This window comes from Poromitra crassiceps, assembly GCF_964638095.1.
Source record: "Poromitra crassiceps genome assembly, chromosome: 17".
In the NCBI taxonomy this organism is placed as follows: Eukaryota; Metazoa; Chordata; class Actinopteri; order Beryciformes; family Melamphaidae; genus Poromitra; species Poromitra crassiceps.
In genome coordinates, this window is record NC_139635.1 from 24,108,487 (window position 1) to 24,134,822 (window position 26,336).

The following is a 26,336-nucleotide window of genomic DNA, read 5'->3' on the forward strand; positions in this document are numbered from 1 at the left end:
ACGCCTTCTTAACAGTCGAGAAAAATAAAAAAAATAGAAGGCTCTTAAGAAGCATCTTAACTGGAGCGGCTCACTTGATGGCACTCTGAGCCCAGCAGTGGGCCACGACTCAGTGGTTGAGAAACACTGTTAACACCTAATCATGGTCATGTTAAACTTTATTAAACATTATTTATTTCAGACATGGACTGCAGTTCAAATTGCTTTATATACACAGCATACAACAAAACAGAGAAACACTACAGAATTTAAGCGACCTTGGGTTCTGTGAAAGGTGCTATATAAATCCACAACATTATAAAAGTAATCCATTCTGATTAGAGGAATATAGCCTACGGTAAAACATTTAAAACACAAGTAACCATACATACAGGGGAGATTTTCAAGTGTTCCCTAATTTTAAACACTAAAGGGTACATGAAAGAAAGGAAAAAGGGAAAAACACAAGAGGAACAGTGGACACAAGTATCTCCTTTTGCCTGACGCGGCTGGATCTGCCAGTGTTTTGTCATTAAGAAGGTGTTAAGAAGGCTCCAGACCCTTCTTACAAAACCTTCTTAACGAAAGATCATCTTAGCGCTAAGAAGCTTTTGGGAAACGCAGCCTTCTTAACGGAGGATAATTGGAAGATAATTTTAGGCTAAGAAGCAATCGGGAAACGCGTTGGCTTCGTTGGCTTCTTACGGGAGCCTTAAGAAGGGTCAAAGAAGCTTCTTAGCGCTAAGAAGCTTTTGGGAAACGCATGCCTTCGTAAAGAAGCAATTGGGAAACGCGTTTGCTTCTTAAGGGGGCCTTAAGAAGGGTTGAATTAGCTTCTTAGCGCAAAGAAGCTTTTGGGAAACCCAGCCAATAACTGTCAAATTAAATGACAGACTTCAAAACAGTTTACAGTTTTCTGATACACTACTGATGTTCTAATGATACAAAGCTGGCTGAAAATGGGCAGAGTGTTCCTTTAAGCTTAAGACAGCACAACCCCAATTTGGAAAATGCACTGCCCAGGATCGACTGAATATGAAAGTGCACCAAAGCCACAACTTTTGTTTAAATCATGTCAGAGTACATAGCCTCTCTGGGTTATCAAAGATAAACCACTGTTTTCTCTAGAATATTATCACTGAGCCTCGGGATGACAGGAAGTGGTGTTAAAGTGCCACCTGAGGGGCACGGCATGGCGGTGCGAGCAGGGGGGATAATACAGTTTCTGTCTCTTTCTCACACTCACAGTTACGCACTTAATCCAGTTGTTCACAGACACGTTGAATGTCTTTAGGCATGTTGTCTGTGTCGGTAAGAAAGAGGGCAAGTGTAAGTGTGTGTGTGTGTGTGTGTGTGTGTGTGAGAGAGAGAGAGAGAGAGAGAGGGAGAGAGAGATGACAAGAAAAGGAAGTAGAGCAGCAGAGTGAGAGTCCCGAGGCTACCGACTGTAATTACTCTACTCTCACTATTTAGACTGATGTGAGATCTTGATCTTAATTAGATCAAAGTGATATTTCTGGCTTCCTGCCGTTTTCCAGGCTTGGGGAGAGACAGCAGGTGGTGTCATTCACATCTCTCTCCGATTGTCTCTGAAACAATGGAACAAAACAACGAACGTAAGATGCAACACAAGACGACTCAGCGCGTTCCATAACAAGCTGCACGGATGAAGATGTGATGGTACTCAGATCAAACCCCCGTGAGGTGACAGTACGCAAGATCCACGGCCGGATTAAGCAAGCACAGGGCACAGCGTGACCAAGCCCCAACCTCCGGTTCCCGAAAAATGAGGTCAACGTGGAAGTACCAAAAGCTGCAGTTCCTCAACTGGCCACTTGAGGTTGGCTTCAAAAGTAAGTAAATCCCCCCCCCCTCATGTTAAAATGCCCAACTTTACAGCAGAGATAGACGTTTACATCAAGGTACAAAAAAGGGTTTGGGTCTCTATAGCTAATTTCACCATTCACGACATGTGCGGGTTATTGTTTACCTCAGTAAACAATAAGGAGTTTATGTTCACAGACCAATAGCAGGTGGTGCTGCGGCTCTTTTCATCCAAGAAAGTGACGGTCAGAAAGCCAAACTTCCATCCATCTTCAACCGCTTATCTGGGATCGGGTCAGCAGGGGACCCCAAACTTCCCTTTCCCCCGGCCACATTATCCAGCTCTGCCTGGGCGATCCCGAGGCGTTCCCAGGCCAGCGTGGAGATATCATCTCTCCACCTCGGTCTGCCCCGTGGTCTCCTCCCAGCTGGACGTGCACGGAAAAACCTCCCTAGGGAGGCGACCAGGTGGCATCCTCACCAGATGCCCGAACCACCTCAACTTGGCTCCTTTCTACGCAAAGGAACAGTGGCTCTACTCCCGAGTCCCTCACAGATAAATGGTCAAATAAATGGTAAATGGACTGCATTTATATGGCGCTTTTATCCAAAGCGCTTTACAATGTGCCTACATTCACCCATTCACACACCGAGCTGCAGGGTGCTGGCACAGCCATCGAGAGCAATTAGGGGGTTCAGTGTCTTGCCCAAGGACACTTCGACATGCGGACTGGAGGAGCCGGGGATCGAACCACCAACCTTCTGATTAGTGGTCGACCTGCTCTACCTCCTGAGCACACAGCCGACCCGGATGACTGAGCTTCCCACCTTGTCCCTGAGGGAGATGCCAGCCGCCTTCCTGAGAAAACCCATTTCGGCCGCTTGTATCCGCAATCTTGTTCTTTCGGTCGTGACACATCCTTCATGACCCTAGGTGAGAGTAGGAACGAAGATCGACCGGTAGATCGAGAGCTTTGCCTACTGGCTCAGCTCTCTTTTACGTCACAGCGAACGCAGTACCGCTCTCGCTGCTCCGAATCTCCGGCCCATCTCCCGCTCCATTGTCCCCTCACTCGAGAACAAGAGCCTGAGATGCTTGAACTCCTTCACTTGGAGTAAGAACTCATTCTCTACCTGGAGTAGATGATCCACTGGTTTCCTGCTGAGAACCAGGGCCTCAGATTTAGAGGTGCTGATCCTCTTCCCAGCCGCTTCACAACTGGGCTGCGAACCGATCCAGTGAGTCCTGATCGCTCTGGGACCTTGAACACTCACTGGCAAAAGCCAAACTTGAGGCTACAAAATAGGAGTCCACTGACATGGGTGATGTCACCGTGGTGACGTTCATGTTTTTATACAGTCTATGGCGATAACGCTGGTCTAATCCCATGGCAAGCCTTAGTTGTTATGTGGCGATACACTATATAGCAAAAATATTTTCATGATTGTAACACAACAACATATACTGCAGCGTTGTATAATAATAAATCACTTTGTTGTATAAGCAGTGCTTCTAATGTATAATACACAACATATTATAAGCTGTGCTTGCTTATGGCTCAGTTGCCAGTGGTAACTAACTTGCAAGCCAGCTACAGTAGCCTAAAGCCACTGTTTTCTCCATAGAAGAGATGAAGGCAGCTGATCACGTACGAGCCAGAGAGCTGACATCACATTCACATAAACTGATCATTAACCGACATCACGGGTAACAAACAGCCATGCTCATATTTTAAGTGATGGTTATTCATTATTGTGTGGAAATGCTTGCGGTCAGTGAACGTAGAGAGAGAGAGGAAGAGCATCTTGTCACTATTCAGTAAAGTGAGTTACGGTTGATTTAATCATGTGTAAAACACAGTGGTGATTTGTTTAGCGGACAGCCTTTCCTTTTCCCCAACACGAACCAGAGAGTTAAGTGAATTAATTAAGCTACTCAGTTCTTGCTGCCGTTTTCTTTTTTAACTTCTGAATCGTTGCTCATCGTTGTGCTTTTCTCCTTCTCAGATTTAGCAGGCGGACACTGAGAAGCGCAGTCTGCTTTCCTTGGAGAACGTCTACCGTCACTGTAGATTGCACCCGGAAAAGCTGGGTTATAGCTCCTAGTTGTTTGCAGGCTTTTGGATTTCACGTCACTTATATTAATTGCATGTGCCGGTTCCAGCACGGGCCACAGTATGCTATATAGAGTTAGGGATGGGGCCGATCCGATCCAATATCGGTATCGGGTGCCGATATAGCACTAATTCACGGATCGGATCGGATCGGATTTTTTTTTTTTTTTTTTTTTTTTGCAATTCCAGCACACAGCTGGCCGTAATTTGTGTAATAATGTATAATAGTATCCTTCTTTGCCTTGCATATTTTCTTAATTTTGTCTGCTTTTTGCAAGGTATATTTGAAAAAAAACTTATACAGCCTATACTGTATATTCAAGAAAAATATTGGTATCGGCATAATATCGGTATCGGCAGATATCCAAATTCAGGTATCGGAATCGGATCGGAAGTGAAAAAAGTGGATCGGTGCATCCCTATATAGAGTATCACAGTATGATACAGTCTGGTTGGGTTTGTGTGTTTCTGAGTAGCCCAGCGAGCCAAAGAAGAGCAGGATTTGAAAATAATGAGGTAGCGCCTATCACAACCAATGGAAATGGAATCAACATCTCTTCAGCAGTAGAGTGACAGAGCAATGAAAGAAGTGATAGACACACTGACAGACAGTTTCAGGGTTACTTTTCCTTACTTTGTGGAACAGACATTTAATACCATTAGTCTATTAAAACAGAAATCTGCACCCAAGTATGGCCAGCCTGGTCTGTTGGAAAGCAATCAGACTGCTTGGCTGGAGATGCCCACATGACCTGTGTCACTGCAATGAGACAGCAGTGGAGGTAAACCTACTCTAGAACATCAAACGGATGAGACAGCAGTGGAGGTAAACCTACTCTAGAACATCAAACGGATGAGACAGCAGTGGAGGTAAACATACTCTAGAACATCAAACGGATGAGACAGCAGTGGAGGTAAACATACTCTAGAACATCAAACGGATCAGACAGCAGTGGAGGTAAACATACTCTAGAACATCAAACGGATGAGACAGCAGTGGAGGTAAACCTACTCTAGAACATCAAACGGATGAGACAGCAGTGGAGGTAAACATACTCTAGAACATCAAACGGATGAGACAGCAGTGGAGGTAAACATACTCTAGAACCTAGATCCTCGCGAGACGATGGCGGCTCTAGACTCTTTCATTGGCGGCTCGCAGCTGATAGAAATAATACAATCATGTCAAAACCATTCCCTCACTGTGGTGTCAAACAAACTGCGTGGTTGCCAGGTTTGTGGCCCTTTGGAGCACCAAATGGGGGTTGAAACTCACCATATACCGGTATCTGGCAACACTGCAAACAAGCCAATGCCTCGTGAAGGGATTGGGTCAGTGGCAGGGACACAGAAACAGAACGTTTCAGGTGTGAATGACAGGGCGTATTGTTGCAGCTGGCATTTCCTCGTCGTTAACGAGAAATGCGCAAGCGGCAACAATCAAGTCACCAGCGTCCCAGCGTCGGAGAACGATAAGCAAAGCAGCTGTCTGGAGGTTTGGAGCTGCATCCCAGAGAGAGACAGACTGAACATCAGAATGTTTTCATATATATATATATTTTAATCAAGTCGGTGTGAATGTTTTCATTACTTTTATAATTTTTTATATCATTTTTATATATATATATATATATATATATATATATATATATATATATATATATATATATATATATATATATACATACAACATTCAGACCGACTTTATATATATATATATATATATATATACAAAGTCGGTCTGAATGTTTTTATGATTTTTATAATTGTTTCTAACATTTTTATCATTGGTTCTATATGTTTTATCATTGGTTTTATCATTTAATAAACTAAAAACTAAATCAAACGCTTACTGTGTGGTTTTGCGGTAAAAGTGGCTCTCCTCTTGACTTTGACCGGCTAGTGTGGCTCTCATGGAGAAAGTAGTGAGGATCACTGCTCTAGATTAGAACATCATCAAACCAGAAGATTAGTCATTTTCAGGGCTTTGCTGCGCTGTCGCCTCACAGCACGGTCCTGGGTTCGATTCCCCCCTGGGGGTGTGTCTCCCCATGCCTTCGGTGCCTGGTGCCGAGAGAACATGCACACAGAAAGACCCTTTGGAGTTTGGTGGAGTTTGCATGATGTTCTCCCCGTGCTCCCCTTTGGTTTCCTCCATATCATCAATATGGGTGTGTGTGTGTGTGTGTGTGTGTGTGAGAGTGTGTGTGTGTGTGTGTGTGTGTGAGTGTGTGTGTGTGTGTGTGTGTGTGTGTGTGTGTGTGTGTGTGTGTGTGTGTGTGTGTGTGTGTGTGTGTAGTGTAGTGTGCGTGCGTGCTTTTTCTCCCTGTACCACACTGATGAGAGGAAAAACACTGTGCTTTTGCACAGGCTGGTGGACTAAAGGTCTTTCCACGCACAGTCCGTTTTTTTCATATGCGTTTTTTCAATCCGTCGTCTGAAAACACAGACGGGTCAAACAGCTCACAAAAGGCTATTGACTGTTGCGAAAAACGCAGAAAAACAAACCGGATCTGAAAACTTTTTAACGACGGACGAAAGTTTCTGAGTCAGTGTGTAAACATGAATGACACAACGTGAGTGTGACAATTTCAAACATCGGTCGTATTAACCACCCTGAAATATGTTGTCTTTTTTCTTGTGAGGACGGTCTAGCAGGAAAGCATCTCTGTGTCCTTCCCTCTGTGAACACACTAACATTCAGAAATGCTCCCCCTTAGATCTTTGAAATATGAATGCACACAACCCAAACCCTATCTGCCCATCTCCCTGTCTTTGTATAGCTCTCTTTCAGCTCATGATTATAAGGAGAGAGAATATGTCAGACCCGCTGAAGTCAGATACACCAGAGGTAGACCTATTCATAGTATTCCCATGATGTCACAAGCATTTTCCTACCAATATGGCGCTACAATACACACAGCTCATTGGCTGTTTGTGTCATTTGATTGTAATCACCTGTTAATTGAGTACAAGCACCTGTTCTTCTCCTACCAAGATGGCCGTGTGGTGATGTAACAAAACACTATCAATACCAGGTGGAATAGCAGTGTCTGAATAGCCTCATATTCCAGCTTTGAGCATTGTTTGTCCTAACCTGAGATTTCTGAGACTACCCAGTCTAGAAGCAGCATAGGGATCAGGGGAATGAAGTTCCTTGTCAATGCAACTAAAAGCATTTAACACATTCACTGCCAGACGTTTTTTTTTTACTGTAGTTAGCTTCTGCCAGAGGGGTTTTTTGAGGATTCTGGCTCATCTTTCAAGACCCGAGGATTCTTTTCTGCTAAGATTTTGTGAACACACAATATCTCAAAAGAACTAATAGAATGTGTGCTTTCTCTGTCTAAAAGAGTTAGTTTGTAGAGTTAGTAGTTATGTAAGCATTAGCAGTTGAATACAGCATGGTTTCAGCATCAGAATTTTTTTTCAGAGATAAACGGCTTTTTGTGAAATTCGATAGAACAGTCACTTTAACCATTCATTTTTGGCTCTCTCTCTCTCTCTCTCCCTCCCCCTCTTGCTCTCTCTCTCTCTCTCTCTCCCTCCCTCTCGCTCTCCCTCCCTCTCTCTCTCTCTCTCTCCCTCCCTCTCGCTCTCCCTCCCTCTCTCTCTCTCTCCCGGAGACGCACTAGGTTTAATCCTAGTGAGAGGGGGAGAGGGAGAGAGAGAGAGAGAGAGAGAGAGAGAGAGAGAGAGAGAGGGAGGGAGGGAGAGAGAGAGAGAGAGAGAGAGAGAGAGAGGGAGAGAGCGAGAGGGAGAGTTGCTTCCAACTCCTCCCTCCGTGGGCGTTCTTCTTGGCTGCAGCGGCCGTCACAAGCTTGTCACCAGTCTCACTGCTTTGCTGCTGTCCTGTGCCTGTCTGCGCGGCCGCTGTTTGAGGAAGTCTGGATGGACTCGCTCGCTTCTTGGAGTTTTGGTTGAGAGAAGCTTTTGCGATTCTGGTCATATTTATGCTGCGTGTTTCAAAGTGTGTTCCACCTGTAATCTATTATGCAAATTTGCAATCCCGCATCGCCAGCAATCAGCGTGAAAACGAAAGCGTTTTCCCCCATCCATTTTCATGAGAATGGCTGCTTTTTGCTTGCCTTCCTCTAGTCAGGAGGGCACTGTCGCCACTTAGTGGCTCGGTGGAATGGGTTGTAAACGTTCGGTGGCTCCAATAATTATATAAGAGATGTAAAAGGGTTAGATGCACCTCCCACGGTCAAAAAAAAAAAAAACATTTTTTTGACGTATTAATACGTCATTGGCAGTCAACCGTTGGATTATTTTTGACGTATTAATACGTCAATAGCAGTGAACGTGTTAAAAAGCAGAATTCCGGCTGCCGAGCAGCGGCCTGGAAACGAGGAATACGGGGCGTGGGTGATGCGCGTATTTACGTCCTGTAAATAGCTTATTTTCTGACAAGCAGCGGCTCATATTCTTATTATATGATACTGACAAGAATGTGATTTTGCTGTATTTACCTCTGCCAGCCATCCATTGCTCTGTTTTCCATCTGGGGACTCAGAGCTCAGACTCAGTTGAGAGCTCAGAGCAGTCGATCAAGCCGCCATGACTGTCCATGGATAAACAGTGTAGGATTTTGATCTGGTCCGGATGAACATCATTAGGGTTACAAACTGAGGAGTGGGGGGAACGGGAGCTGCTATCTCTACCAATGTGACGGACAGAGACAAGGTAAATACATCCTTCATTTTCGCATTGTCTCTATGATAAAATAAGGATATGAGCCACTGCGTGTCAGAAAATAAGCTATTTACAGGACGTATACATGCATTACACATGCCCCATATTCCTTCTTTCCAGGCAGCTGCTCGGCGCATAATAACGTTGTGGTGGATCCAGTAAAAAAAAAAACTTTTTAGGGTGAGTTAAAAATCATAATTTAAGCTGGAAATAAGGTCCTGGTTGTAAAAAAAACGTAATTCTTTAAGCAAAAAACAAAAATGGTAAGGGGAATTTTAGGGTTCAAGATTAGAATTAGGATTAGGTTGTGTAATATTTAAAGCAATATTCAACTTAGTTTTAACATGGGGGTTATTTGGGACTTGACCATCATGAAAACCAGAATATAAACTATAACTAATCATCTCGGCTCTCCCCAGATCGGCAGAGGGTGGAGCAGCGACCAGGGCAGCAGGGGGGAAAATTGGCCAAGTACAATTGGGGAGAAAATGGGGGGGAATCGGAAAAACATAATATATACATATTAAAAAAAAAAAAAAAGGAATCAGCAAGATCAGATGTAGCTGGACGAGTTTGTTAACCTTGTGAGACAGCTGGATTTGTGTGAGATCGTGACCACAGGACATATCCATTTTGCCACGCTCCAATCCTATTGGTATGAATCTGAACCACCAGTGGTTTGCCCTAGTGTCCTCTAGAGAGAGAGAGGCGTCAGTGGAGGACCAAAATGCGAGACTCATTAGCCAAGGAACAGCCAGGAATGGGTCTCGCGCTACTTTTGCATGCTAAAATAAAGCTGATAATGTACAATTTGTTTCAAGGGGGGGAAAACCCTTTCATAGTACAACACAAACTGTCTATTTTGCTGCAACTCGACAGTGCTGCTTAATCCAGGACCTTACTTCCTGGAACTCTTGAGAGTAAAAAACTGGTCCATTGGAGTGAATGGAGATGTCGCGACTCTTCTATCTACACGGCTCTGGTTCGCCCCAATCAGCATCCTATGATGAGGCAGCTATGACGCCAGCGAGAGCAACCCCGCGATAGGCGTGACAGACAGAAGGTTCATCCAATCATCTCCCAGATATAGATATTTAAAAAAAAAAGTGGTTGTGTGACGGCACGTCCAGCTGGGAGGAGACCACGGGGCAGACCGTCGAGACCGAGGACCACGGTGGCCTGGGAACGCCTCGGGGATCCCCCAGTCAGAGCTGGCTTTATGTGGCCGGGGGGAAAGGGACGTTTGGGCTCCCCTGCTGGAAGGACTACCTCCGCGACCCGATCAGGGATAAGCGGTTGAAGATGGATGGATGGATGGGATGGTTGCGTGGATGGTTATGTGAAAACAAACCATCCGGCAGCCTCAGGTGAATTGGGCACTTGACCGCCATGAAAACCAGAATGTAAACTAATCAGCAAGACCAGCTGGCAGCTGGATGAGTTTGTAGCCTTCAGATTTGTACTTTCCATTCATTTGAGCGAGGCCATGACAATAAGAGTGGAAACTGACATTTAACACATTGGTAAATGGTAAACAGATTGAAAGTGGAATATTGCGTTAAGGTGGAGTTTACTGTACGCCCATAACGGGCCAAAAGTCATCCAGAAGCACAATGAGTGGTATAGGTCTTACTGTAGAGTGGTCATCTCCGTCAGTGAGGGCTGGGTGGCCTTCAGGTAGCTGGCCCGGCGCGCCTGGGCCTTGGGCGAGGGTTTGGGACTCCCGTCCGAGTCTCCGCTGTCGTCGTCGTCGTCGGCCATGGCCTTCACGTAGCTGCCGCTCCTCATCCTCCGACAGGGGATGTCCTCCTCCTTCCCCAGGGGGGAGAAGCCACTCCACTCGTCCTGGGGTACCTGGTGGCCGGGCGGACGCAACACGCCGTCGTCAGGCACATCCACAGATCCAAGCGGACCCCCGCCGCCCTCCGAGTCCCAGCCGCCACCCGCCGCGCTAGCTAAACTGTCCCGATGGAACATGCAGTCCACCCACACCGAGCTCACATGCAACAGAACAAAGAAAAGAAATAATATGAATAAACACACAAACGATAAACACGACATACAGCAAGACACAGCATCCGAAAACAGACTAGACTAGACTGATGGCTGGCTGCGGCTGGTCCTCAGATATTATTTCTAACTCTCACTCTCTCTCTCTCTCTCTCTCTCACACACACACATCCACTCCTCACATACTGTGCAGTATATATGCACACTGCTTTGGTACAATCTGTTAGCCAATTAGTGCAGGAGTTTGCTTGGTTATGGTTGAAATGCCTCTCTGGCAAATTAATACATCTGCTTCCCAGGAGTTACCTCAGTTCACTGGGACACTCGACGGAAATACAGGAACTTGCGTGTGTGTGTGTGTGTGTGTGTGTGTGTGTGTGTGTGTGTGTGACAGAGAGAGAGGGGGGGGGAGCAAGAGAGAGAGGGAGAGAGAGATAGAGAGACAGAGCATATGTGAGAAAGAGAAAGGAAAACGATGTGTATGAGTATGCGTGTCGTACTGTACGTACCTAAACTGACCTGAAGGTCTGTTTGTCAACTAAGAAAAAACGGTATGTAAATGCATGGAAGTCTGCCCTTCACTGTTAAGATTAGACACATTTTGAATAATCCCAGTGGGGGAAATTTGCCAATTTTGGTCATTTTGATTCTTTTATAAATTAACTTGAAAGATTAACACATGTATTCATTGTATCGCGCATCGTTCTGAAACTATTTCCATCTTAATTCCCTGAAAGATCTGATTTAACGACAGCTCCTCCAACAGCAGTACCATTATTCTACTATAAAGGTGGACAAAATAATAATACATTGTATCAAGTAGAGTATTTAATAAGGATAGGGTCTGCCTTTGCCTTCACAACAGCTTTCATCCTCCTCGTCAAGCTGAAACCACTCTATAATGTAGGTAGGCATGTAGGTATGGTAACATTATGAGGAAACAGTGTGCCATTCTGCAGGGACAATGCTAGCAAGTCCCGGGCATCGGTCAGAGATGCAGCGTAGAGGCTAGCTCAATCTTCTCGCCAATGGTAATGATTTCTGGGTTTTGTTTGATTTATGTGACGTTAAAACGTGCCACCTCGCATGTTTAAATCCAGTTTGAAACGGCAAAGCAAAACGGCATTTGAATCTGTGAACACCCTTTGACTTGCAAGCGCGGCACACGCAAAGTCAACTAGATTATAGTGTGAAAGACACGTCGTGAATATCTTGAGGATTTTCTATGACTGCGACGTCTTTGATCTTCTAGTTTACAGATACCGAGCCAACGCCAGCTTATTTTAACTGTCAGCAAGAGATAATTCTCACGTTTCCTGTCCACCCCCCGACGTGAAGGGAACTCACAGAGGTAAGATAGGGGAATACAATGTGGAAGAAATATAGACAGCGTAAAGGAAGCCACAAGCAGAGAAACGGAGTATAGCGAAAGATTCAACAGAGACGGTAAGAAGCAGAGACAGACACCGGGAGAATTCCGCTGCTACTCTGACTAATCCTATATGATTCACCAAGGGAGAGAGACTGCACGGATCTGCTGGGGCTGACGTGCGTGCGTGCGTGTGTGTGTGTGTGTGTGTGTGTGCGTGTGTGTGTGTGTGTGTGTGTGTGCGTGTGTGTGTGTGTGTGCGTGTGTGTGTGTGTGCGTGTGTGTGTGTGACGTCAAACAGACACAAATGAGCATGTTGGCTATAAAAAGAGAGTGTGGGGAAAAGACCAGCTGCAGGAGCATCAGCCCACGCACAGGCCTCGCTTTCACTGCTGCTCTGATTTCTACTGCGAGGGACCACCACCAAATCCTCAACCTTCTCTACTGTTAAAGACGGTCATAATTGATTGCAATTAATTCGTGCTTTTCTCAGTACTCAAAAGCCCTTCACTTAACTCAAGTGGCAGCAGCACCTGGGTGATGCACGGCAGCCAGTTTGCGCCGACTGAATTTTGCCAAGGATAACGAGGGATGCTTAGGTGGCGCCATGATGGGTGGCAGGCCTGTTTGGGGAATTTAGCCAGCGCACCGGGGTTATTACACATACACATTAATGACCGCAGAGAAGTCGGGACCTTGAACGTCTCATCCGAAGGACGGTGCTCACGCACAGGACAGGAGTCCCTGTCTCTGCCCTGGGGCATTGGGGATGGGGATATTATTCATGAGGCCGGAGGGAAGAGCACCTCCTACTGGTCCTCCTACACCACTTCCAGCACCAGGTGGTCTCCCATCCAAGGACTGATCACAGTCGGCCCTGCTTATCTACAGTAGCAGCACCCAGCAATATATATATATATATATATATATATATATATATATATATATATATATATATATATATATATATATATATATATATATTAGTGCTGTCAAACAATTAATTTTCTTAATCGTGATTAATCTTGCGATTAACTATAGTTAATCGCGATTAATCGCATCTTTGTATCGCATGTTTAAAATGCCATTATTTTGCATTTCAAAGCCTTTTTAATTAGATATTCATAATTCTTACCAGTGTGTCGTGATTGGGAATCGAATGAATGCAAATAAATGTACTTCGTGATCTTGAATTTTAGATTTATTTTCAATTCAATAGAAGTGCAATGTAGACAGGAGGTCTAAAAGGACTAAAGCTCGGCTAACATTGGATAAATTTGACATAATAGAACAGAAGACAAGATGAAGATGACTTGAGATTAAAATGATGAAAGAATTTGGACTCTTAAGCCAGCGGTTCCCAACCTTTTCCGACTCATGGCCCATTTGAAAATCTCAAAAATGTTTCACGGCCCACATCCGACCGTAAACAGTACGGAGGCCAAACAATGACTTCTCAGATAACTTTTATTAACTAGAATTAGAATGAATTAGAAATCAGAAACTAAAAGTGAGGGGCTGTCTGCATAAATAACGGTACAAGTCAGCAATGGAGAAATGCATTCTCATACTACATAATAATAGTTAATAATAGTTCTTGAAAATCGCAATGTTCTGCAAATGATTTGGCAGCACAGTTGCAATACCACCAGTGGACCCCGACCCACAGGTTGGGAATGGCTGCTCTAAACTAAGCAGTTTGAGATCATTGCAAAAACGTAAACTCGATTGTTATAGCGCCACCTTGAGGTCAATGATTTGATGTGCCCGAGTAGTGGGTGGAATTTTGTGGGTGGAGTTTTGGTCTTACTTTTGTGTGTGTGTGTGTGTGTGTGTGTGTAGATTCTCCACACACACACACAAAAGTAAGACCAAAACTCTGCACTGCAGAAAAATAATAAGAAAAAAATAAAACTTGGGCCAAAAACAATAGGATTCCAGCAGCGGCTCACCGCTTGGACAGCTAAAAATGCCGCGTATTTGGGTTTATCTCCTCATCAGATTCACAATGACTCAATGTGTATGAGCCACTGTGTGTTTGGCATCACAGCCGGTGGATTGTTTCCGTGGTGACGCTCGGCTGCTTAGCCAGAAACGGTGTAGCCGGCGGCCCCGTTGTTGATGGGTTTTAGATAACGAGTTGCAGCATCAGAATATGCAGAGGGGAGCAACTTGAATGTGTTAGTGTGACAGAGTTAATACACTGACTCTGATCTTTAATGTGTTAGTGTGACAGAGTTAATACACTGACTCTGTTCTTTAATGTGTTAGTGTGACAGAGTTAATACACTGACTGATCTTTAATGTGTTAGTGTGACAGAGTTAATACACTGACTGATCTTTAATGTGTTAGTGTGACAGAGTTAATACACTGACTGATCTTTAATGTGTTAGTGTGACAGAGTTAATACACTGACTCTGATCTTTAATGTGTTAGTGTGACAGAGTTAATACACTGACTGATCTTGAATGTGTTAGTGTGACAGAGTTAATACACTGACTCTGATCTTTAATGTGTTAGTGTGACAGAGTTAATACACTGACTCTGATCTTTAATGTGTTAGTGTGACAGAGTTAATACACTGACTGATCTTTAATGTGTTAGTGTGACAGAGTTAATACACTGACTGATCTTTAATGTGTTAGTGTGACAGAGTTAATACACTGACTGATCTTTAATGTGTTAGTGTGACAGAGTTAATACACTGACTCTGATCTTTAATGTGTTAGTGTGACAGAGTTAATACACTGACTCTGATCTTTAATGTGTTAGTGTGACAGAGTTAATACACTGACTGATCTTTAATGTGTTAGTGTGACAGAGTTAATACACTGACTGATCTTTAATGTCTTAGTGTGACAGAGTTAATACACTGACTGATCTTTAATGTGTTAGTGTGACAGAGTTAATACACTGACTCTGATCTTTAATGTGTTAGTGTGACAGAGTTAATACACTGACTGATCTTTAATGTGTTAGTGTGACAGAGTTAATACACTGACTCTGATCTTTAATGTGTTAGTGTGACAGAGTTAATACACTGACTCTGATCTTTAATGTGTTAGTGGGACAGAGTTAATACACTGACTCTGATCTTTAATGTGTTAGTGTGACAGAGTGAATACACTGACTCTGATCTTTAATGTGTTAGTGTGACAGAGTTAATACACTGACTCTGATCTTGAATGTGTTAGTGTGACAGAGTTAATACACTGACTCTGATCTTGAATGTGTTAGTGTGACAGAGTTAATACATTAACTGATCTTGAATGTGTTAGTGTGACAGAGTTAATACACTGATCTTTAATGTGTTAGTGTGACAGAGTTAATACACTGACTCTGATCTTTAATGTGTTAGTGTGACAGAGTTAATACATTAACTGATCTTGAATGTGTTAGTGTGACAGAGTTAATACACTGACTGATCTTTAATGTGTTAGTGTGACAGAGTTAATACACTGACTGATCTTTAATGTGTTAGTGTGACAGAGTTAATACATTAATTGATCTTGAATGTGTTAGTGTGATAGAGTCAATACACTGACTGATCTTTAATGTGTTAGTGTGACAGAGTTAATACACTAACTGATCTTGAATGTGTTAGTGTGACAGAGTTAATACACTGACTGATCTTGAATGTGTTAGTGTGACAGAGTTAATACACTGACTGATCTTGAATGTGTTAGTGTGACAGAGTTAATACACTGACTGATCTTTAATGTGTTAGTGTGACAGAGTTAATACACTGACTCTGATCTTTAATGTGTTAGTGTGACAGAGTTAATACACTGACTCTGATCTTGAATGTGTTAGTGTGACAGAGTTAATACACTGACTCTGATCTTGAATGTGTTAGTGTGACAGAGTTAATACACTGACTCTGATCTTTAATGTGTTAGTGTGACAGAGTTAATACACTGACACTGATCTTGAATGTGTTGAGTTAATACACTGACTCTGATCTTGAATGTGTTGAGTTAATACACTGACACTGATCTTGAATGTGTTGAGTTAATACACTGACACTGATCTTGAATGTGTTGAGTTAATACACTGACACTGATCTTGAATGTGTTGAGTTAATACACTGACTCTGATCTTTAATGTGTTAGTGTGACAGAGTTAATACACTGACTCTGATCTTTAATGTGTTAGTGTGACAGAGTGAATACACTGACTCTGATCTTTAATGTGTTAGTGTGACAGAGTTAATACACTGACTGATCTTTAATGTGTTAGTGTGACAGAGTTAATACACTGACTCTGATCTTTAATGTGTTAGTGTGACAGAGTGAATACACTGACTCTGATCTTTAATGTGTTAGTGTGACAGAGTTAATACACTGACTCTGATCTTGAATGTGTTAGTGTGACAGAGTTAATACACTGACTCTGATCTTTAATGTGTTAGTGTGACAGAGTTAATACACTGACTCTGATCTTTAATGTGTTAGTGTGACAGAGTTAATACACTGACTCTGATCTTTAATGTGTTAGTGTGACAGAGTTAATACACTGACTCTGATCTTTAATGTGTTAGTGTGACAGAGTTAATACACTGACTCTGATCTTTAATGTGTTAGTGTGACAGAGTTAATACACTGACTCTGATCTTTAATGTGTTAGTGTGACAGAGTTAATACACTGACTCTGATCTTTAATGTGTTAGTGTGACAGAGTTAATACACTGACTCTGATCTTGAATGTGTTTGTGTGACAGAGTTAATACACTGACTGATCTTTAATGTGTTAGTGTGACAGAGTTAATACACTGACTGTGATCTTTAATGTGTTAGTGTGATAGAGTTAATACACTGACTGATCTTTAATGTGTTAGTGTGACAGAGTTAATACACTGACTCTGATCTTTAATGTGTTAGTGTGACAGAGTTAATACACTGACTGATCTTTAATGTGTTAGTGTGACAGAGTTAGTACACTGACTCTGATATTTAATGTGTTAGTGTGACAGAGTTAATACACTGACTCTGATCTTTAATGTGTTAGTGTGACAGAGTTAGTACACTGACTCTGATCTTTAATGTGTTAGTGTGACAGAGTTAATACACTGACTCTGATCTTTAATGTGTTAGTGTGACAGAGTTAATGCACTGACTGATCTTGAATGTGTTAGTGTGACAGAGTTAATACACTGACTCTGATCTTTAATGTGTTAGTGTGATAGAGTTAATACACTGACACTGATCTTGAATGTGTTAGTGTGACAGAGTTAATACACTGACTCTGATCTTTAATGTGTTAGTGTGACAGAGTTAATACACTGACTCTGATCTTGAATGTGTTAGTGTGACATAGTTAATACACTGACTCTGATCTTGAATGTGTTAGTGTGACAGAGTTAATACACTAACTGATCTTTAATGTGTTAGTGTGACAGAGTTAATACACTGACTCTGATCTTTAATGTGTTAGTGTGACAGAGTTAATACACTGACACTGATCTTGAATGTGTTAGTGTGCCAGAGTTAATACACTGACTGATCTTTAATGTGTTAGTGTGACAGAGTTAATACACTGACACTGATCTTGAATGTGTTAGTGTGACAGTTAATACACTGACTCTGATCTTTAATGTGTTAGTGTGACAGAGTGAATACACTGACTGATCTTTAATGTGTTAGTGTGACAGAGTTAATACACTGACTCTGATCTTTAATGTGTTAGTGTGACAGAGTGAATACACTGACTCTGATCTTTAATGTGTTAGTGTGACAGAGTGAATACACTGACTCTGATATTTAATGTGTTAGTGTGACAGAGTTAATACACTGACTCTGATCTTTAATGTGTTAGTGTGACAGAGTGAATACACTGACTCTGATCTTTAATGTGTTAGTGTGACAGAGTTAATACACTGACTCTGATCTTTAATGTGTTAGTGTGACAGAGTTAATACACTGACTCTGATCTTGAATGTGTTAGTGTGACAGAGTTAATACACTGACTGATCTTTAATGTGTTAGTGTGACAGAGTTAATACACTGACTCTGATCTTTAATGTGTTAGTGTGACAGAGTTAATACACTGACTCTGATCTTGAATGTGTTAGTGTGACAGAGTGAATACACTGACTCTGATCTTTAATGTGTTAGTGTGACAGAGTTAATACACTGACTCTGATCTTTAATGTGTTCGTGTGACAGAGTTAATACACTGACTGATCTTGAATGTGTTAGTGTGACAGAGTTAATACACTGACTGATCTTGAATGTGTTAGTGTGACAGAGTTAATACACTGACTCTGATCTTTAATGTGTTAGTGTGACAGAGTTAATACACTGACTGATCTTTAATGTGTTAGTGTGACAGAGTTAATACACTGACTCTGATCTTTAATGTGTTAGTGTGACAGAGGTATTAATACACTGACTCTGATCTTGAATGTGTTAGTGTGACAGAGTTAATACACTGACTCTGATCTTTTATTTGTACGCAAGAAGATTAGGGCCACATGTCAAACGTTTAATTGAGTATGTGGAAAATGTGTTGGTAGAAATGTGTCATTGTTGTCGCTGGTTTGCCTTTCATCGGTCTTACACGTGAGCTACCAACTGTAACCGAAGCAAACAAATCTCAATGTCATGCCAACAAAACTAAAGTGAATGCCAGCTGTGCAGCGATGACGTCAACTTCAGCTCCCTATCTCTGCCAAATGCATTTATGACTATGATTTTCTGTCAAAACATGATTACAATATTATGTATTTTTTTATTATAAAAAGAATGCAAGTTGATAAAGGAGTCACACTGTTGTTTGTCGAGAGACTGAATGAAAGACAGAGCATTCACATCTGGCACAAACATGCATTTTCTGTGATCACATTGCAATCGGATAGCGCCTGACCACTTGAAAGTACAGGTGTATACTGTACGCCCCCAAGACACATTGAGGATGGATTGCGATCTGAGCGGCCAAACCACCTCTGGAGGTAAATGCAGTGTGTCCTCTCTCAAACCACATACAGCAAGAGTCACCGCTGTTTTTCTGCCGCTCTACTCTATGGAGCTTGCCTGAACAGATCGCAATCGGATCTCAACGTGGACACTGGACTGGAGACACATTAATAATTAACCAGGTGTAAATGCAATCAGGTTAATGTGGTCAAGCACTATCCAATTCCAATCTGATCACAGGAAATGCATGTTAGTGCCAGGTGTAAATGGCCTCAGAGAGACAAACGGAGGGGGAAAAAGAGAGCGAGAGAGGATGCGAAGCATCAACTCTAAGCCACCCAATTATCTGGTCATCTCCCGCCCACACAGGTCTACTGGATCCTGGAATACATCAAGCTTAATGATCCCCAGCGCTCAGTGGGGGTCACAAGTGTCACACATTAGACAATACTGTATAAAACTATATAAAACTCTACCAATTAGGCCTCACGGAGGTATTCAATTAATTAACTAATTGGGGTTGAGGGTCCTTCATTTTAAAGAAATGTGTTACATTTGTGATCCAATCGTCATTTTAGAGTTTGTGATGTTATTCTAGCGTTGGTGTTTGACAATATTGACACGTGTCATAGATGTATGTTGTATGATGCACTTAGGCAAAGGCTCGCTCGCTCTCTCTCTCTCTCTCTCTCTCTCTCTCTCTCTCTCTCTCTCTCTCTCTCTCTCTCTCTCTCTCTCTCTCTCTCTCTCTCTCTCTCTCTCACACACACACACACACACACCTAAACACTATATCATGCAGCATAGCAGAGCACGGACAACAATTAAAAACACAACACAACAACACAACACAGTCAGTGTTGGGAGGGAAGCTAATTTGACAGTTTAGTTTCCCATGCTACCAGTTCCTTCACACTGGAAGACATTTAACTCCAGCAATGTTGTTTTGTTAACTAAAGTACGTAAGTAATAATTAGTAAGATGGTCCCATCTCGATCTGGAATGTCGTATTAAAAAAAAATCACATGACTGATTAGGATTATTTTAGTTTAAATAAAGAAATTAAGCCATTATATTTTCACTTATAGGGGCCCTTTACACAAGGACAGTTTCTGGAAGAAACGTCACAATAGCGTTTCCTTCACACCTTCTCCCTGTTTACATGAGCGCTGTTTAATTTTTTAAACGGCATAATGTACATGCCAGGTCGCTAGGTGGCAGTGTGATCACCTTATTCTTTGCCCATACAAGGACGCTTCTGCATGACGTCATTTCGTAATCGTCTTTCCGGTTTTAAACACGGAAGTAGAGTACGCCTAACGCAGTCATTTAGACTTGCCAAAAAGCTGTTTCAAGCTAAAAAAAACCCCAAACTGTTTTAAAGTTTTAATATTTGTCGGGTGAGAACGTAACATATATGTGACCAGTTTATCAGAATAACGCCTATTGGAAATCTTTAACGAGCAGCGAGGACCGGGAGCGCTGAGTGTGCTATCTGTCAAACCCCACTGTAGGCTACTGGCAGTGAGAAAACACTGTCGACGTGCTTTTGTAACTAACATTAAATGCCGACCGGGTACAGCCATCGGCTCCTCGCAGCAGTAACGTTATGAACATGTAACTGAAGTTGGCCACAGTGTAGCTTAACTCTGAATGTTGCCAAACTTCATTCATACTGACGTTTTATTTTGAAAATGGTTGCCAACTCGCGCACGGCTATGGCGTAATCGCGTGTGTCGCGTGTGCAGGCACGTCAGAGTTTCTGAAATGAGCCGTCTTCAAAGCGATTACATGGAGCGCTCAGCGGGGAGCGTTCCCAAGAATTTCACTCTGGAGGGTGGTTTCAAAATGTGTCGTTTCCTAAGCGTGAATTCGCCGTCGCCGTCTAAAAGGGAGGCACTAACGATAAAATAATTCCCCGTCACCATAGGAAACCGTCCTCGTGTAAAGGGCCCCATAGTCTGGACCAAACCAAACTTTTGGGGCTCTTCAAAGAAAAAAAGTGGAAGAAAGGTTAAAGATGAAATAAAACAAACAAAACAAATAAAAAACGATGGAAAATGTGATTCTCTTTGTGCCTGTTGCAGCCAAAACAGATCGTATAGCTGCAGTAACTACATCTCTGTTCCTGTTGCAGCCAAAAGATCGTATAGCTGCAGTAACTACATCTCAAAATGACAAAAATGCAAAATAAACCACATAAAACATGCACCCAACAACACAGGCAGGCTACTACAAAATAGAAACTGGTTTAATTATAGTGAAACTCCTCCCCAACACTGAACACAACACGGCAGCGCAAATAACAAGACGGCACAAAACACCACTGATCTAGGAGGAGACGGTGAGGAAAAGTAGGGCATCTGATAGAGATGCATGAAGGGAAAGGACTAAAACTACTAAATTAAAAATGAGCTCTACAAAACAGGAAAGGATGCTGGTCTTCATGGATTCAAACCAAACGGATGCTGTTGCCTAGCGTTCAGAGAGTAAGGCTGCTACTGGCTCCGCACTTACTGCTCTCTTCAACTCAAAAGGCGGAAGGTGGACCAAACCAAGAGGGAGCGGTGGGTGGGGGTGGGTGGGTGGCAGAAAAGTGTGTGGGTGAGTTGGGTTGGACCAAACCAAGAGGGAGTAGTGGGTGGGGGTGGGTGGCTGAAAAGTGTGTGGGTGAGTTGGGTTGGACTAAACCAAGAGGGAGTAGTGGGTGTGGGTGGGGGTGGGTGGCTGAAAAGTGTGTGGGTGAGTTGGGGTGGACCAAACCAAGAGGGCGTAGTGGGTGGGGGTGGGTGGCTGAAAAGTGTGTGGGTGAGTTGGGTTGGACTAAACCAAGAGGGAGTAGTGGGTGTGGGTGGGGGTGGGTGGCTGAAAAGTGTGTGGGTGAGTTGGGGTGGACCAAACCAAGAGGGCGTAGTGGGTGGGGGTGGGTGGCTGAAAAGTGTGTGTGTGTCAGTGAGTTGGGTTGGACCAAACCAAGAGGGAATGGTGGGTGGGGGTGGGTGGCTGAAACGTGTTGGTGAGTTGGGGTGGACCAAACCAAGAGGGAGTAGTGGCTGGGGGTGGGTGGCTGAAACGTGTTGGTGAGTTGGGGTGGACCAAACCAAGAGGGAGTAGTGGCTGAAAAGTGTGTGTGCGTGTGTGTGTGTGTGTGTGTGTGTGTATGTGTGTGTGTGTGTGTGTGTGTGTGTGTGTGTGTGGGTAAGTTGGGTTGGACCAAACCAAGAGGGAGTAGTGGGTGGGGTTGGGTGGCTGAAAAGTGTGTGGGTGAGTTGGGTGGACCAAACCAAGAGGGAGTAGTGGGTGGGTGGCTGAAAAGTGTGTGGGTGAGTTGGGTTGGACCAAACCAAGAGGGAGTAGTGGGTGGGGGTGGGTGGCTGAAAAGTGTGTGGGTGAGTTGGGTTGGATCAAACCAAGAGGGAGTAGTGGGTGGGGTTGGGTGGCTGAAAAGTGTGTGGGTGAGTTGGGTTGGACCAAACCAAGAGGGAGTAGTGGGTGGGGGTGGGTGGCTCAAAAGTGTGTGGGTGAGTTGGGTTGGATCAAACCAAGAGGGAGTAGTGGGTGGGGGTGGGTGGCTGAAAAGTGTGGGTGAGTTGGGTTGGATCAAACCAAGAGGGAGTAGTGGGTGGGGGTGGGTGGCTGAAAAGTGTGTGGGTGAGGTGGGTGAGTGAAGGTGGAGAAGGAGGTGGCAGTGGGACATTTAGGAGATGAGAGTAGTTGAGTGGGGGTGAGCAATGTTCCCTCTAAGGCTGCGGACACACTAGTGGTCTTCAACAGGGGGTCCGTGACCCCTAGGGGGTCTGCAGAGGTACTCCAGGAGGCACGGCAATTGTTGTTAAAGTAGTTTGTGAAAAAATAATAGAATAAAATACTAATATTGAGTAAACTAAGAGGCAATAATAAGCTACTTTTGACTTTAAAAAAAATACAAAGCAAATCTGATGAAGAAATATGCAAAACACGTTTTCTCCTTCATGCTTTTTTTTATGCAAAATCTATTCATAAAAAGAAGTATCAACCTTGACATCCTGCTGTGCGCTGGATTATAAATGTTATTATAGGCCACGCTTAAAATGCAACACAATTTTATTTTATTTTTAATTGTTTAATTGTTTTGTAATTGTCCCTGCTCTGTTTCTCTATCAACCAAGGGGTCCTTGGGCTGAAAAAGGTTGAAGACCCCTGCACTAGAAGACTTATTAGTCATACAGTAATATTAAACTATTGTAAAACCAGCTAGAGAAAGACAGATACCCGAAAAAGACACAATGTGTGGGTGTAACTCTATTCAGTAATGTCATAAGTCTGAGTGGTAAGGTAGATGGGTACTGGATAGAGCACAGAATTTGAATGGATAGAATGGTCGACATTCCCATTCAAATCAATGTCCCTGGATGGTCGGACTCGGAATAGCAGCCATTTTTTATGTGTGCCGTTGAGTTAGCTTCCACACAGTATAAACAGACTTGCGGCAAGTCATCAGTCACCAGTAGGTGGAGGTATTACACAAGTTGCTGCTGTCTTTTTAAGTAGGTCAACATTTTGACATAATACTATATGACCAGTTAGCGGAAGTAGTTATAGTTGAAGAAATCCCAGTTTCAACCGTTGTCTTAGCTAGCTAGCTTAGCTTAGCTGGTTCTTGGAATTGTTAGCTACCTAATTAGCCAGCAGGCTAGTTTAGACTAGTGTCCTCTAGAGAGAGAGTAGCGTCAGTGGAGGACCAAAATGCGAGACTCATTAGCCAATGAACAGCCAGGAATGGGTCTCGCGCTACTTTTGCATGCTAAAATAAAGCTGATAATGTACAATTTGATTCAAGGGGGGGGGGACCCTTTCAGAGTACAACACAAACTGTCTATTTTGCTGCAACTCGACAGTGCTGCTTAATCCAGGACCTTACTTCCTGGAACTCTTGAGAGTAAAAAAACTGGTCCATTGGAGTGAATGGAGATGTCGGGACTCTTCTATCTACACGGCTCTGGTTTAGACATGTGACTACTACAGTAGCTACTACTAGCCACAGTAGCCAGCCACGCACAGAGCAAAGAACTAGGCTACTACCACTAGCTACTTTATATATACCTTAGCTGCAAATAGCATGGCCAGTAATCCTGCATTAATACGCACTGAAAAACCCCTAAAGAAATACATGTAACACAGATACATATTTTTTTACATTATTCTTGTTATCAGTCGTGATCATTGGACCGATGATCCTATAGTGTGTCCCCAGCCTTAGTGAGCCAGTGATTTCCAGCCATGTGCCCTTATCAGTTTTCCTTCCAAAACAAACACACTACAGAGACTGATTCCGCTGATTTCACCGATTTGCTTATTTAATCAGTGAAATCCGTGAAGTCAGCTTTTGTTGGGTTTGGCCGGAACGAAGAGCTGCAGACTCGACACGGGACTCGACGCCGCTCGCTTCGAGGAAACATCGGTGAGGAATCAAGTTGCGGAGAAGGGGTCAACTCAACAGAGGGGAGGAGAGAGAGAATCGGCTATAGGTTTGGATGGAGAGCGAGGGGGAATATCATTTACCTGTAAGAAATGGCATGTGCGCTCCTGCTGCTGACTGCCCTTAGCTTTGACTAGCGCTCTATCTAGGTTTAGGTTACCGGATCCCGGGCCGGTTGGCGGCTGGCCGTGGCCGCCGCTGTTGTAGACCTCTCGGGCCCTGCTCACCGTTAGGGTCGTCGACCACGCCCCTTTCTTCACCAGGGACCCGGCGTCCACCAGACCCAACGGCAGCGAGGGGCCGCCTCCTCCGCCGATACCGCCTCCGCTGTTATTGGCGCTACCACTAACCGTCACGCACGCCGACGACGCCGCCGACGAGGCATACTTCACGTCGTTGCTGCTCCGGGAGGCTTTGAGCGCCGCGTGGTGGTGCGTGTGGCCGTGGTGCGTGTGCTCGCTGAGACTCCCGTAAGGGTCCATCATGAAGTACTGCTGCGACTGCGAGGCCTGGAGACTGGGGTGCGGAGACTGGGGGAACTTGTCGGAGTTGTAGCGCGCCAGGGTCATGGCGATGGGCGAGGGCGACATGGAGGGCGAGGGCGACGGAGGGGGGTGGTGGTGGTGCTGGTGGTGTTGGTGGTGTTGGGGGCGGTAGAGACACAGCTCGCGCTCCAGCTGGTCGTCTGAGCTCCAGTAGCCGGAGCCCGGCGCCGAGGCCGAGCCGTGCAGCTGGTGGTGATGGTGGTGATGGTGGTGGTGGCCGCGCTGCTTGGGCTCCGCTGAGCGGCAGCGCTCTCGGCTCTTGCTGCGCTTCCGGTGCCGCGTTCCCGCCGCCGGAGCTTCACCTTCTTGGCTGGTCCGTGAACCACCGCCGCCCGCACCACCATTCACGCTCCCGTTACTGGCCCCCTTGGAGGACTGCGTATGGTGCGGTCCCTCCAGTGAGTGTGACTTGGTGAAGAGTTTCTGGACCGAGTGGACCAGATGGCGGATCCTCCCCGGACTGTCGTTGTTGTTGTTGTTTGCCACCATACCCCCGCTGTGGCTCAGCACTCCACGCTTGTACTGCAGTGTGTGGTAGCCGTCCCTGGCCAATGACGGTTGACGCTCAAATGGATCGGCAAAGTTGGCCGGCACCCGGGTTGGCGTTTTACCTCCATAGCCGCCGCCTCCTCCTCCTCCTCCATACGGCACCACGGCCATACCCTCGTCCTTTCCCTCGGCGTGGTGGGACGAGGAGGTGGAGTGGCATCTCCTTGGGAAGGTCCCATAAGGGACGACGCTGCTACCGTCCGATGGGTATGAGGTGCGCTGAGCATTGTAGTAGGGCAGCTCAGCCGGATGCGGCATGGGAATGGGCACCGGCATGTCCATCTGGCTGATCAAATATGGCTTGCGGTCAATATGGTGACCCAGTGGATCATATGATTGGTCGTAAGTGACCACATGGTGGTGGCTCCGGCTACTGGACAGCCCTTTCATGGCGAAGGGAGGGATGGGTGGATGGAAAGATGGGATGGATCAGAGACACCAGGCCAGAGAAGGGCTGCAGAAGACTTTCCCTGAGAGGAGAGCTGCCGACTCTGGAAGACAGGAAGGCAGAGGACAAATAAGACAAAAGTTAAACCAACAGGGCAACAGGAAACAAGTCGTCCCTCACAAATGGGCCAATTAGTAATGATTGCATCCTTTAAAGTTTCATCAAAACTGGATCCGTGGCGTTATGGCCTTGCAATGTTTGAAATTTGGATCTTTAATTATGGCATCCACATCAGCTACATCTTCCTCTTTCAATGGGACCATGGTCTTGTCTCATGCCTTCCTTCTGGTTTGATGTTCCTCTTCGCATAGTGTGTCACATCTAGACCTCACCCTCTGCTAAAGATGTGAGAGACGTTTGGGAACCTCTGGCTAAGTCCCTAAACAGAACTTACTTATAACTTTAATTTTACCATTGAAGCCAATTGTCT

The 26,336-nt window shown here is 44.4% G+C and overlaps 1 protein-coding gene across 1 annotated transcript in view; it reads right to left on the bottom strand.

The window, feature by feature from the left end:
* LOC310791843 (disks large-associated protein 1-like) overlaps window positions 1-25,863 on the bottom strand; it is a gene marked incomplete at its 3' end in the record, with an annotated part of 90,745 nt that extends 64,882 nt beyond the window's left edge. Inside the window, exons 1-2 of the mRNA XM_083653516.1 lie at window positions 24,448-25,863; window positions 10,246-10,466 (exon numbers count right to left, since the gene is read on the bottom strand). Coding sequence (XP_083509642.1) covers window positions 10,246-10,466; window positions 24,448-25,848 — 1,622 coding nt within the window. The 5' untranslated portion in view covers window positions 25,849-25,863. The remainder of the gene's footprint in view (window positions 1-10,245; window positions 10,467-24,447) is intronic.
* Between the last annotated feature and the right edge of the window lie 473 nt (window positions 25,864-26,336).